At 46.9% G+C, this 15,489-nt stretch overlaps 1 protein-coding gene across 1 annotated transcript; it reads left to right on the top strand.

The window, feature by feature from the left end:
• The first annotated feature begins 8,565 nt into the window (after window positions 1-8,565).
• LOC120020589 (C2 calcium-dependent domain-containing protein 4C-like) lies at window positions 8,566-9,998 on the top strand. The gene is made up of 2 exons (XM_038964292.1): window positions 8,566-9,303; window positions 9,447-9,998. The coding sequence occupies exons 1-2, from the start codon at window positions 8,566-8,568 to the stop codon at window positions 9,996-9,998; spliced, it is 1,290 nt and encodes a 429-aa protein (XP_038820220.1).
• The last annotated feature ends 5,491 nt before the right edge of the window (window positions 9,999-15,489 follow it).

The raw sequence follows: 15,489 nt of genomic DNA, 5'->3' as shown, positions 1-15,489 counted from the left end.
TGCCCAACCTACACCTACCAGTGCGGCGAGGTGGTATAGCCCGCACTGGACTAAGCACGCGTACTGGGGACAGCGTGCGCTTTACCGCATAACACGGTGTCTGACCAGTACGACGCCCTCTCACTCCACGGTAAGCACGGGGAGTTGGCTCAGGTATCCTACCCGGCTTTGCCACACTTCGCGTGTGCCCCCCCCCCCCAAGACATTTTTGGGTCTGACTCTCGGGCTCCCAACCGTGTCGCCGCGCTGCCTCCTCATACCAGCGCCTCTCTGCCTTTGCTGCCTCCAACTCCGCCTTGGGACGGCGATATTCTCCTGGCTGAACCCAGGGTCCTTTGCCGTCCAGGATCTCCTCCCAAGTCCACGAGTCCTGTGTCCTCTGTTGCTGCTGTCGCTGCCCTTTACCACTCCGCTTGATCCTTTGGTGGTGGGTGTTTCTGTAACAGCAGTCGTAATCCTCCTCCTCGGACGAGGAGAGGCAAGACGGATCGGACCAATACGCAGAGTGGCTAGTTTCCATAGTGATTTAATAATTAACAAAAACAATATGCGATACAAAATAACTACCGTGACAGTCCTGTGTGGCGGAACACTGACACAAGAACAAACACCCACAAAACACACGTGAAACCCCGGCTGCCTTAGTATTATTCTCAATCAGGGACAACGATTGACAGCTGCCTCTGATTGAGAATCATACCAGGCCGAACACAAAACCCCAACATAGAAAATCACACATAGACAGCCCACCCCAACTCACGCCCTGACCAACTAAATAAATACAAGAAAAAGGAAAAACAGGTCAGGAACGTGACAGTTTTGCTTGTTTTAGTGTTGGTCAGGACGTGAGCTGGGTGGGCATTCTATGTTGTGTGTCTAGTTTGTCTGTTTCTGTGTTCGGCCTAATATGGTTCTCAATCAGAGGCAGCTGTCAATCGTTGTCCCTGATTGAGAATCATATATAGGTGGCTTGTTTTGTGTTGGGGATTTGTGGGTGGTTGTTTTCTGTCTCTGTGTTTTGTCTGCACCAGAAAGGACTGTATCGGTTTGCCACATTTGTTATTTTGTTTTGTAAGTGTTCACGTTTATTTGTCGTATTAAACATGTTGAGCACTGGCTACGCTGCGTCTTGGTCCGATCCCTGCTACACCTCCTCTTCATACGAAGAGGAGGAAGGCTGCCGTTACAGAACCACCCACCAAACTCGGACCAAGCAGCGTGGCTACGGGCAGCAGCAGCAGCAGCGGCCCACTACACAGGACTCCTGGACATGGGAGGAAATTCTGGAGGGAAAAGGACACTGGGCTCACATTGGAGAATATCGCCGCTCTCGTGAAGAGATGGAGGCAGCTAAAGCCCAGGAGCGGTGGTATGAGGAGGCAGCACGGAAGCGTGGCTGGAAGCCCGAGAAGAAATCCCAAAAATGTATTGGGAGGGGCTAAAGGGTAGTGTGGCGAAGTCAGGTAGGAAACCTGCGCCCACTTCCCATGCTTACCGTGGAGAGCGGGAGTATGGGCAGACACCGTGTTATGCGGAAGAGCGCACGGTGTCTCCTGTACGTGTGCTTAGCCCGGTGCGGTACATTCCAGCTCCACGTATCGGCCGGGCTAGAGTGGGCATTGAGCCAGGTGCCATGAAGCCGGCTCAACGCGTCTAGTCTCCAGTGCGTCTCCTCGGGCCGGCATACATGGCACCAGCCTTACGCATGGTGTCCCCGGTTCGCCAACACAGCCCAGTGCGGGTTATTCCACCTCCCCGCACTGGTCGGGCTACGGGGAGCATTCAACCAGGTAAGGTTGGGCAGGCTCGGTGCTCAAGGGAGCCAGTACGCCTGCACGGTCCGGTATATCCGGCGCCACCTTCCCGCCCCAGCCCAGTACCACCAGTGCCTACACCACGCACCAGGCTTCCAGTGCGTCTCCAGAGCCCTGTTCCTCCTCCACGGACTCTCCCTGTGGTGCGTGTCTCCAGCCCAGTACCTCCAGTGCCGGCACCACGCACCAAGCCTCCTGTGCGTCTCCAGAGCCCTGTACGCACTGTTCCTTCTCCCCGCACTCGCCCTGAGGTGCGTGCCCTCAGCCCGGTACCACCAGTGCCGGCACCACGTACCAGGCCTATAGTGCGCCTCGAGAGTCCAGTGTGCCCTGGTCCTGCTCCCCGCACTAGCCTTGAGGTGCGTGTCTCCAGTCCGGTACCACCAGTTCCGGCACCACACACCAGGCCTACTGTGCGCCTCAGCAGGTCAGAGTCGGCCGTCTGCCCAACGCCGCCTGCACTGCTCGTCTGCCCAACGCCGCCTGCACTGCTCGTCTGCCCAGCGCCGCCTGAGCTGCCTGCCTGCCCAGCGCCGCCGGAGCTGCCTGCCTGCCCAGCGCCGCCGGAGCTGCCTGCCTGCCCAGCGCCGCCGGAGCTGCCCGCCTGCCCAGCGCCATCTGAGCTGCCCGCCTGCCCAGCGCCATCTGAGCCGCCCGTCTGTCCCGAGCCATTAGAGCCGCCCGTCTGTCAGAAGCCGCTAGAGCCGCCCGTCTGTCAGGAGCCGCTAGAGCCGCCCATCAGTCAGGAGCCGCCAGAGCCGCCCGTCAGTCAGGAGCCGCCAGAGCCGTCCGTCAGTCAGGAGCCGCCAGAGCCGCCCGCCAGTCAGGAGCCGCCAGAGCCGCCCGCCAGTCAGGAGCCGCCAGAGCCGCCCGCCAGTCAGGAGCCGCCAGAGCCGCCCGCCAGTCAGGAGCCGCCAGAGCCGCCCGCCAGTCAGGAGCTGCCCGAGCTGCCTGCCAGTCATGAGCTGCCCTCCAGTCATGAGCTGCCCTCCAGTCATGAGCTGCCCTCCAGTCATGAGCTGCCCTCCAGTCATGAGCTGCCCTCCAGTCATGAGCTGCCCCTCAGCCCGGAGCTGCCCCTCAGTCCGGAGCTGCCCCTCAGTCCGGAGCTGCCATTCAGTCCAGAGCTGCCATTCAGTCCGGAGCTGCCCTTCAGTCCGGGGCTGCCCTTCAGTCCGGAGCTGCCCCTCTGTCCTGAGCTACCTCTCTGTCCTGAGCTACCTCTCTGTCCTGAGCTACCTCTCTGTCCTGAGCTGTCTCCTCAATTTAGTGGGGACCTTGGTGAGGATTCCTAGGCCAAGGTCGGGGGCGAGGGTCGCCACTCAAAGGACGCTAAGGAGGGGGACAAAGACAATGGTGGAGTGGTGGCCTCGTCCTGCGCCGGAGCCGCCACCGCGGACAGATGCCCACCCAGACCCTCCCCTTGAGTTTTAGGGGTGCGTTCGGAGTCCGCACCTCAGGAGGGGGGTACTGTCACGTCCTGACCATAGTTCTTATGTGTTTTGCTTGTTTTAGTGTTGGTCAGGACGTGAGCTGGGTGGGCATTCTATGTTGTGTGTCTAGTTTGTCTGTTTCTGTGTTCGGCCTAATATGGTTCTCAATCAGAGGCAGCTGTCAATCGTTGTCCCTGATTGAGAATCATATATAGGTGGCTTGTTTTGTGTTGGGGATGTGTGGGTGGTTGTTTCCTGTCTCTGTGTTTTGTCTGCACCAGAAAGGACTGTATCGGTTTGCCACATTTGTTATTTTGTTTTGTAAGTGTTCACGTTTATTTGTCGTATTAAACATGTTGAGCACTGGCTACGCTGCGTCTTGGTCCGATCCCTGCTACACCTCCTCTTCAGACGAAGAGGAGGAAGGCTGCCGTTACACAAAGTGTGGAAAAAGTCAAAGGGTCTGAAAACTTTCCGAATGCAATGTATAGCAACACTCTCCCACTGATCCTCCACATGCCATCGCAAACAATAGAGTGCACTTATTTCCCCACAGCCCAAAGGGACTACACCGCCAGGTACGTTCTCTCTAACAGCCCCATCATTGCCCATTTACTTATTGATGCAGCAATGGAAGCTGAGCTACGGTCTGTCTCCTCAGAGCCCAGGGAAACTCTTACAGCTCTCCACTGTGCAACTCTGCCCATATACCATCTCATCTCCTTCCCCCAATGGCCCAGCAATACAGAGTAATCTACTGTAATAGAGGAGCCAGCATGTCACTCTAACTTCACCAAGGGACTGATCCATCAAGTTATCACAGCCATAGACCACCACGAGCCCTGCTGGCAAAGAGGGAATGAAGGATTACATGGTGATGTCATCAACTCCAGGTTTTGCAGTAATTCTATTTCTATGGTCTATCTGCTCTGGGAGCAAAATGGAACACGACTTCCTCAGAAGCACTTGTCAGCGAATGCAGCACAATATGGTGTGAAGAAATGCCCGTCAATTTTACGTCTCCTGCATGAGGATTTCTGATCTGATTCACTGATGTCAGGCCCCTTTGATTTAATGGATAAACCCGTTAATGATAATGTTTGCAAATACAATGAGAACGTTTCCTATAGACAAATAGGAAGATTTGCACTTCGGTTAAAATCAAAACACGTAATTAGGCGTTAGATCCTATTTTGAGGAGGGTGCGTGGACAGCCTGGGAACCTCCCATTGGCTTGTCACCATGGAGAGCGCGGCAGCGGACAGGGTCCATATATAACCCAGACGTGGACTCATCAGAGCCCCAATTATTGTTTGTTTCCCCCACAGTTACTCTGTCTGACGGAAGGTAGGTTAGTTAGGAAACCCATGTGAAGCGATTCACGGAAAGTATTAAGGGGACAGGGACAGACGCATGTGAGGGAAGTTGAACAATTTTCTATTTCTATCGGGAGGAGTGGGAGGGAAACACTTCAGCCCAACGGTGAGTTCCTGTGATCCAACAGGTCCTTCGTTTGTCTTGCAGCCTACCGGTCGGCTCATCTCCGCTTTTTAATCAGTGACACTGTGAGTCGGTCTGTGTCTATTTTACAAGTTCTGCTTTCAGGGACCGTCCCGCCTAAATCTGGGTATTCTGTTTAGTGCGTAAAAGTTGTTCAACGGCGCACAATGTGAAATAGGCTACAAACTTAATGGTTACATTTTATCCTGGCTTATAGGCAACTGTACTTTTCACTAGATATACAAATGTTTCTTTGTTTGGTGGAAGCATTCATTTAAACAGAGATGCGCACTATACAGGCCATTACGCCGCTCTCTTGGATAGGTTATGCGCACTTACGCACACTTGCCTAGAGGGGGAAAACATTCAAAACTAAACACTCTAAATGTACTTATTTTAAAACATGATGTGTTTAATGTTAAGGTATTTCAGAGACTTACACTATTTATAGCAAATAAACCTAAATGCTTCATTCTTTGTTTTATTACTGTTTTGTTATTTAGGACCGGATAAAATCAAAGTCTTATCATGTTCTCATTAGTCCACCTGGACCTATTAGCACGAAACATTTTAATTAGACTACAGATAAAGATGTAAATAATGCTACTGTGTAATAGCCTACTGCAATCCGGATTCGGTTGAATTGGGTGTACCACCACAGTGGGGCGATTCTATGCGAGTTTTAAAAGGATCTAAGTAACGTAACATAATACAAAAATCCCCATCAATATCCATCAATTTAAGATATGTCTTCCGCATCTGTGGTGGAAGGTGGCCGAGCAACAGCGGTGTTTGTCAGGCCATGAGACATCCCGAAACTCGGTCTTCTCACGAAAACGTATGTAGCTTCCGAAACTAATTTGACCCACTCTATGGAAAGATGAGACTCCCAGGGACATGGTGTTATCTGATCCCCACAAGTGCCACGGGACTCGTCTGAAGGTAACCCATACAAATGAATGGAAGTATTGAGGTATTTGTGGCAACAAAAATAAGGGGTTAAATATGTGTCCCAAAAAATACAAAAATAATTACTGAGCATTTTGAAATCTCCAGGATATAGAACCCTTACAAACCTTATTCCTTATGATTTATTTTTTGGCTGACTTTTTTGCCGTTATTGAATGTGTTCAGTGCATTTATATGGGCAATAGGAAAGGCCAAATGCAATATTGTGTGATTTGTTTTATTTAATTTTTTGTAACTTAATGGGTCTTAAAATCTTAAAACAATTCCATATGTTAGCTTAGTAGCGTTTGGGAAACCGTGGTCTAACTAGCTTCCTCACCACCTCTGTTGATCCAAACTATTTTGAGATGAAGGTGGCAGGTGATATAGCAAATTAGGTTGACTTGCCATGTTGCTGTCAAACATTAGTGCAGAGATGACACCACTTCCCTGCAAACAAAAATGAGTCGTTAGGAAGTCCTCGGAACGTTACGAAATGATCTCCTAAAGTTGTTAGGGTGTCGTCATGTGGAGGTTTTGTCTAGTTCCGGGGACATCCCCAGGGAAGGTTTTAGGATGTTCTCTGGCTATTGTGTCATGGTCCTGTGGAGATTTTGTCTAGTTCCTGATTTGTTTCAGAGACATCTCCAAGGATACTTATAGGACTTTCTTAGAGCGTTCAGCAATGGTCCTCCGGAGGTTTTTGTCTACCGATCCATTCACAGCTGTTTGTCTGTTGGCTAGTGACCGCCACACAAACAGTGCTTTTAACATAGTGTTTTCAACTTACTAATTTGACACACTTTGACATGCATGATTACATTGTGCATGTTCATTTACACAGTAATTATTATCCAACATGTCCTCACCTGGGATTTGAACTCACAACCTCTTGATTCATAGCATTCCGATCTTCCTGCTACACCACCATGTCTGTGTCAATGCCTGATATCAGCTGTATTGCAACACAAAGTAAATCTCGACTCTGTTAAAAAATACTAATATTAAAACATTAGACAACTATACAGAAAAGGTTCAAATTGCTGAAATAAGTAAATCACATCAATGATGAGAGAATAAGAAGAGGAACTGATATCGGAGTTAGCAGTGGCAATGTGACTCTTTTGCTAAGTGCAGATATGTGTTACAGGTAACAAATACTGTATGTAGTGGACTTCTGAAATGTTAGACTCTGTGGCACCGCAGAAAGATCAGTGTGCTCCAGAGGTTGTGAGTTCAAATCCTAGTTGGGTTCCTTGAAAAGTCAGAGCTTTAAAGGTGATCATGTCAAGTGTATTCATTTTGTCATTAGCTAGGTTTCTATCCGATTTTCAACACATTTTCTTGCGAATATTCTAAAATCTGCATAAAACAATATGCGTATTTTCCCAACAGATGTTTCTTCCATCAAACGGACTTTTTGCCGATAAAAGGCTGTGCGGGATGATGTAGTGCACATAAAAATAACTTTTGTGTTAAATTCCCATGTACCGAATGAAAAATAGTTTATTTGGTTTCTATCACGTTTTCAACGCTACTGATGGTTTTGTCACAAACTGTTGCGTTTATATAGCAAATGTGCCCACTCGGGTCTTGGCATATGCGCTTTAGCCAACAGCTCGCAGATACAGTGCGGGTAGGCTACCTATATTATGAGATCATTATGGACAAGAGCGGAATTATTTGTAATTGTCAAACGGCAGCCAAGCATCGATCATCAGAATAAGATCCTAGATATTTATTGGAAAGGAGCTTCAAGCTCGTCACCTTGCACATTCACCACCCTGTGAAGTTCCTAACTTATCTGTAGCCTAATAAAGTGCATGCTTTCCCGAGTCGTAGTGGGAAGACCACACAACATATCATCACTTGACTTCAAGTTAACTTCGATATGATGATTATTATGTAAATATTTGCGCATAAAGGAGTTTCCACCGCCATTTCTCTCATAATTAATGTTATAGACACAAAAAGATCCCACCATGTCGAACGAACAAATTGTCTGTTTGCGTTTATAAAATTGTACCGACATTTCATGTTTCCATGAGCCCGGTCTTGACTTTTTTGCATGCGTCAGGTAATTCACCCGCATGAAATGGTTGGATGGAAACGTGGTTATTGATTATAATTTTTTTACACTATTTCAGCTGAAAAGCATCCCACTTAGCTTAAAAAGAATGTTCCCCAGAGAATGTTCCCAGAGGACCATCATACGACGTCCCAATGACTAGTAAAATGAAAGTCCTGAGAACGTCCTAAAAAAGTCTTGACATGGTCCTCAGTGAAGTCCTGGTAACTTTTACAGGGAGCTACACAAAAGTCCCCCAGGGAACGTTCCCTTTGGACCATTACGCGACGTCCCCTTGACTAGCATGAAACGTCCCATTGTGGTCATTGAATGTCCCAGGGATAACGTCCTAACAGAACCAAATAGGAACCTATTCGTAATGTTACCTAATGGACATCAAAATGCTTTATTACTATATAGCGTTATACTGAGACCAAACCGTGACCTGTACTGAACATTGTCTTATGGTCCCGAGGTTAATGCATGTTTTACGGCTCCTAGAATGTTCTCAGAACGACAATGGGATAAGGTCTCTCCGAAACCCTTAAATGGACGTAATGAGAACGTTGCCTGATGTCGTTTTCGACTTACCCTGTTTGCTGGGTTCATACTATTGAGACCCACCCACTTTTCCACATTTGCCTTTATGAACTGACTCCCACTCTTGTCTTTCTGTACGCACAGATGAATTACATGTTGACACAAGGGGATGTCATTTCCTACCTACCTGTGACTGTATGACATCATCACGTTTTGTCCTTCTGTGTCTGCAGCTAGCTAACTTCAGGCTCTGGGGGGAAGCATGTGGCTACTGGAGAAGTTCCGTGGTTCTCATGGTGGTCACTCTGCTTTGGCGGGGGACAAGCAGCAGAACCAGAGAGACCCCGTCTCCGTCCACACCAACATCATCACCCCCGGTAAGATCCCCGACTTCTTCATCCCCCACAAACTCATCTGCTGCCCCCCAGAGGCAGAGTCCCTCACGCCGGAGCCCCAGCCCCGCTCCACCCTGCGCCCCTACGCCTCCGAGCACACCATCTGCAGCCAGACCCAGGGCAGCTGCAACCTGAACCCCCGCAGCCCGCGCCTGCTCTCTCGTCTTGCCGGGGACACCCGCAGCCTTTTGAGGGCCGCTAACCGCCACATCATCCAGATTGAGAGCACCGACGATCCGGGGAGCGGGGTAGGGGAGGGGGGAGACCCCAAAACCAATGCAGAGCCACAGTCCCAGACAGACGTGTCCCTGACTTACAAGGCCCAGACTTCGTATGGGTTCTCCACACTGGTGGAGAGCCCCCACAGCCACCGCAAGGAGTCCATCTTCCACAGAGACCCCAGCAGCCCCCACACCTCCCCGGGCTCCCAGAGACACACGCGCGGGGGGGACCACCTGACCCCCTCCGTCCCCAACCCCTACCGCTACTTCAGCGGGGGTGAGAGCGACACGTGCTCTTCGGCCGAGTCCTCCCCCATTACCTCCCCCCTCCTCACCCGCTCCGCCTCCCTCCTCCGATCCATCACACAGGAGACGCAGGCCAAGGTAAACAGTAAGGATGTTAACACTGATGATCACTTTAATTACATGTTTTTAAAATACATTTAGCTCAGAATTTCGTGTATATGGCCCTATATGATATATTATATAATCATCCCTTCCCTTCACAGATTTTTTCTCCTTCTCAGGTGTCTCGTGCCAAGCATACCCTGGCACGCCACAGATCCCTGTCCACAGACGAGTGCAGCTCACCCGACACCAGCCCCAGCCTGCAGCGCCGCCGCCTGCGCTGCCCTCCCTCCCCTACCTTCCGCGGACGCAAGGGGACCGGCTCCGGGGGGGCGAGTTCAGACCTCCTCCAGCGTGAGCACTCGGTCAACCTCAACAAAGGTGGCACGCTTAGGCTCAGCACTCACTATGATGCCGAGGCGGCCCGGCTGAGGGTCCGAGTGCTCGCCGCCGAGGACCTGTACGAGAAAGAGACGGACGTGAAGAGCATCAACTGCTGCGTGTCTCTGTACCTGAACCCGGGCAAGCAGCAGAAGCAGAGGAGCACCATCATCAATAACAGCAGGAACCCCATGTTCAACGAGGACTTCTTCTTTGACGCGGTGCCGGCCGCCCAGGTCAAGAGCCTGGCCATGAAGATGAAGGTGGTGAACAAGGGAACCAGTCTGAAGAGAGATGTGCTGCTGGGGGAGAGGGAGGTGCTGCTGAGCGAGCTGCTGCCAGGCATCTAGAGATTCAGGCTTTCTTTGGGTTCTGTTTGGATTGACTGAGATCGAACCCTGAGGTGGAGCTCTTTTTTAAAATGTGTGTCCCTTAGTGGAACTAGTTGGATTGGTCACCTTGGACACCCAGCACTGTAGCAAATCAGAGTGAGGGGGTGTGTGATGTGTGTATGTTTGTGTGTGTTTTAGGGTTGAATATTTTCCTGATGTTTTCCAAATCTTCAATCCCGAGAGTAAATCCCTTTTCTACCGGGTAACCCGGTATTTCAAAAGCATTATAAAGCATATAAATACAGTATGTCTGGATTTGATTATAGCTTTGATCAACATGAAAATTCAAACCTAATGCTACCTGAGCCTGATGAGTCATGTATTAAATACATGTTATGAACCCTACATAAACAACATTTAAAACGCCCAAGTCCAAAAAGCCTAAATGATTGTGCCATTATCCAATACATACAGGCTACTGCACCTTACGCACGACAGAAAACCATAAAAGCCCATAGATGTAGCTAGCTAAATGCTCTCTTAGGTAAATAAATGAAACTAGTTTCAGAAGCTAATCTTTTTGAGTTTGAACTGTATTACTGTACTGTATTATACTGTGTTATATGGACTTGAATTACACACATCGTTTAAACCATGACATTGCTTTTTTTTTAGGTTTTGTTTACTCGCACCAAAGAAAATAAGTGAAAGACAAAGTACAGATTAAAAAATAAATGGTGAAAACGGTGTGAAGAAGAGTTTTGAAATGTAGACCTACCTGTCAAAATAAAAAAAGTTACCATGATGAGATAGATGTTAGGTCTACATACATTGTGAACTACGCTCCATACTGAGATGGGCGGTACAGTATGTCCCTACCCTGAGCGTTGATTAATCATGCAGAGGCCGTAGAGAAGCCAGATTTAGACATCGCATATACAGTAATTTAACAATTCTATTTCACTCCATGCTGTTCATTTACAGTACCAGTCAAAACTTTAGATACACCAACTCATTCAAGGGTTTTTCTTTACTATTTTCTACATTGTAGAATAATAGTGAAGACATAACTATGAAATAACACATATGGAATCATATAGTAACCAAAAAAGTGTTAAACAAATTGATTGTGTGACTTGGCCCAAGCAAGTCTCTTCTTCTTCTTGGTGTTCTTTAGTAGTGGTTTCTTTTCAGCAATTCGACAATGAAGGCCTGATTCACGCTGTCTCTTCAGAACAGTTGATGTGGAGATGTGTCTTGACATTTTCCGGATTGACTGACCTTCATGTCTTAAAGTAACGATGGACTGTCGTTTCTCTTTACTTATGTGGCAGGGTATGTGGCAGGGTCTACAGGAAATCACGGACTACAAAAAGAAAACCAGCCACGTCACGGACACCGACGTCTTGCTTCAAGACAACCTAAACACCTTTTCCCGCTTTGAAGATAATACAGTATCAACGACGCTGCCCGCTACCAAGGACTGCGGGCTCTCCCTCTCCTTCTCCGAGGCTGACGTGAGTAAGACATTAACCCTCGCAAGGCTGCCAGCCCCGTGCAATTGGCTCCTGCATTTACTGACGGCCCGCCCCCAGGTGGTGAAGGTAGGAAACAACATCTCCACTTTGCTGATCCTCAACACTGGGGCCCCACAAGGGTGCGTGCTCAGCCCCCTCCTGTACTCCCTGTTCACTGGGGGATCACTGGGGGCAAACTACCTGCTCTCCAGGACACCTACAGCACCCGTTGTCACAGGAAGGCCAAAAGATCATCAAGGACAACAACCACCCGAGCCACAGCCTGTTCACCCCGCTACTATCCAGAAGGTGAGGTCAGTACAGGTGCATCAAAGATAGGACAGAGAGACAAAAAATTGCTTTTATCTCAAGGCCAACAGGCAGTTAAACATCCGTCACTAACACAGAGGCTGCTGCCTACATACAGACTTGAAATGATTGGCCACAGTCACTTTAATAATGCCACTTTAATAATGTTTACATATCTTGCATTACTCATCCCATATGTATACAGTGAGCATCATAATTCATTGGACAGTGACCATTTTTTTGTGATTTTGGTTCTGAAGTGCAGACTGTCAGCTTTAATTTGAGGGTATTTTCATACATACATCAGATGAACCGTTTAGAAATTATAGAAGCTTTTGTACATAGTCCCCCCCATTTTCGGGCATCAAAAAACATTGGACAGTTTAGCATAATGTAGAATAAAGTAATCATTGTTAATATTTGGTTGCATATCCTTTGCATGCAATTACTGCTTGAAGTCTGAGACGCATCGACGTCACCAGACGCTGGGTATCTTCCCTGGTGATGCTCTGCCAGGCCTGTAACATCACCAGACGCTGGGTATCTTCCCTGGTGATACTCTGCCAGGCCTGTAACATCACCAGACGCTGGGTATCTTCCCTGGTGATGCTCTGCCAGGCCTGTAACATCACCAGACGCTGGGTATCTTCCCTGGTGATGCTCTGCCTGGCCTGTACTGCAGCCATCTTCAGTTCCTGCTTGTTTTGGGGACTTATTGCCTTCCGTCTCCTCTTCAGCATGTAAAATGCATGTTCAATTGGATTCAGATCCGGTGATTGACTCGGCCAGTCAAGGATTTTCCCCTTTTTGGCCATCAAAAACCTCTTCGTTGCTCTAGCAGTATGTTTAGGGTCATTGTCTTGTTGCATGATGAAGTGCCGTCCAATGAGTTTAGAGGCATTTGTTTTATCTGAGCAGGTAAAATATTTCTGTAGACTTCAGAATTCATTGTTCTACTTCTATCTGCAGTCACATCATCGATGAAGACAAGTGAGCCTGTTCCACTGGCAGCCATACAGGCCCAAGCCATAACAACCCCTCCACCATGTTTCACGGATGAGGTGGTATGCTTTGGATCATGGGCATGTTTTTTTTTCCCTCTTTCCATCACTCTGGTACATGTTAATCTTTGTCTCATCTGTCCACGATACTTTTTTCCCAGAACTCTTGGGGCTCTTTTAGGTGCTTTTTAGCAAACTGTAATCCTGCCTTTCTGTTCTTCAGGCTTATCAGTGGTTTGCACCTCTGTAGTCCTGCTGGTGTAGTCTTCTACGTATGGTAGACTTTGACACATCTACACCTGCATCCAGGAGAGTGTTTCTGATCTGTTGGGCTGCTGTTAAGGGGGTTTTCTTCACCATAGAAAGTATTCTCCGGTCATCCACTACAGTGGTCTTCCTCAGTCTACCGGGTCTTTTGACATAATTGAGTTCACCAGTTGTTTTCTTCTTGTTAATGATGAACCAAACTGTTAACTTGGGCATGTCCAGGGTTTTTGTCTTGTTAATGATGAACCAAACTGTTGACTTGGACATGTCCAGGGTTTTTGCAATGTTCCTGATTGATTTTCATTTCTGAGCCTTATGACGGCCAGCTTCATTTGCATCGACACTGCTGTCTTCCTCATGTTCTCACACCCCAACAACAACCTACAAAGGCAATAGCAAAGTCTAGAATTAATACTATTTATCAGCAGCTCTCCTGCATTCACTAACGACACAGATGAATACACCCGCCTAACGACACACATCTGTGAAGCCAATTCAGCAAATACTTGTAGTACCTTAAAATGGGGGGGCCATGTACAAAAGGTGCTGTCATTTCTAAACGCTTCATCCGATATGTATAAAAACACCCTCAAATTAAAGCTGACAGTTAAAGCTGACAGCACTTCACCCTCATTGTCATTGTATCCTTTCAACCTCAGTGCTAAAGTACAGAACCAGAATAACAAAAAAATGGTCACTGTCCAATGAATTATGGTGCTCACTGTTATACTGTATTTTTATACCATCTATTGAATCTTGCCTATGCCACTCTGTCATCGCTCATCCATATATTTATATGTATATATTCTTATTCCATCTCTTTACTTAGATTTGTGTGTAGTAGGTAGTTGTTGTGGAATTGTTAGATATTACTGCACTCCCGGAACTAGAAGCACAAGCATTTCACTACCATCGCAATAACATTTGCTAACCATGTGTATGTGGCCAATAAAATTTGATTTGATTTTGATTTGATTTGATCTGTTCTTGCCATAATATGGACTTTGTCTTTTACCAAATAGGGCTATCTTCTGTATACCACCCCTACCTGCAACAAACACTGAAACTGGAAAGTTTTTTATCTCAATATCTTCATTCAAAGACTCAATCATGGATACTCTTACTGATGTTTGTGGCTGTTTTGTGTGTTGTATTGTTGTCTCTACCTTCTTACCCTTTGTGCTGTTGTCTGTGTCCAATAATGTTTGTACCATGTTTTGTGCTACAGCCATGTTGTGTTGCTACCATGTTGTTGTCATGTTGTGTGCTACCATGCTGTGTTGTCATGTGTTGCTGCAATGCTATGTTGTTGTCTTAGGTCGCTCTCTATGTAATGTTGTCTCTCTTGATGTGTGTTTTGTCCTATATATATTATAATTTTTTATTCCAACCTCCGTCCCCGCAGGAGGCCTTTTGCCTTTTGGTAGGCCGTCATTGTAAATAGGAATTTGTTCTTAACTGACTTGCCTAGTTAAATAAAGGTTAAATACATTTTTTTAAATGTAATAACTTGTCACAATACAACTGATTGGCTCAAACGCATTAAGGAAAGATATTCCACAAATTAACTTTTAAGAAGGCACACCTGTTAATTGAAATGCATTCCAAGTGACTACCTCATGAAGCTGGTTGAGAGAATGCCAAGAGTGTGCAAAGCTATCATCAAGGCAATGGGTGGCTACTTTGAAGAATGTCAAATCTAAAATCTATTTTGATTTGTTTAACCCTTTTTTGGTTACTACATGATTCCATACGTGTTATTTCATAATTTTGATGTCTTCACTATTATTCTACAATGTAGAAAATAGTACAAATAAAGAAAAACCCTTGAATGAGTAGGTGTGTCCTTTTGACTGGTACTGTAAATAATTTATTATAATTTACCGATTTCTCAGTTATTTACCCCGGGAAAAGGGAGTGGTTTTGGGCAGTAAATCCCTGTAAATCTCGGTAACCAGGTTCCCACCATTCAACCCTAGTGTGTTTTTCCACAAAGTAGATTTGATTGAATTCTATCATCACCTTAGCTTTACTACTGCTGTCAATAGGTAAGATATCTCCCTCTTTATGTTGTGTTGCTGAACTGTCACTTATCCTGATATCTTTATTGATTCACCTGATAAATATTGTATTATACAGTACATGTAGCTGTGTTACTACATCTGTATCATAGTGATATGTATCTTAATTGTATAACCTGTTGCAGGAGAAGTACACAATCAGAATCCATAGTTAATTTTTGATTCATCCAAATGGAATGTTAATATGATTGGTGTTTGTGTGACATGTTGGAATGCCCATTAAAAAGCTTAAACTAATATTATCCTTTTCAGTGATACTGTAGCTAGATCCTGTCTTCTCTCAACATATTTTGTGACAATGAGCTCAGCAAACAAAGACCAACTGCTAAATGAC

This window comes from Salvelinus namaycush, chromosome 25 (assembly GCF_016432855.1).
Source record: "Salvelinus namaycush isolate Seneca chromosome 25, SaNama_1.0, whole genome shotgun sequence".
Classification (NCBI taxonomy): domain Eukaryota; kingdom Metazoa; phylum Chordata; class Actinopteri; order Salmoniformes; family Salmonidae; genus Salvelinus; species Salvelinus namaycush.
Note: the sequence above shows the minus strand (reverse complement) of the source record. Positions and strands in the feature narration are given on the sequence as shown.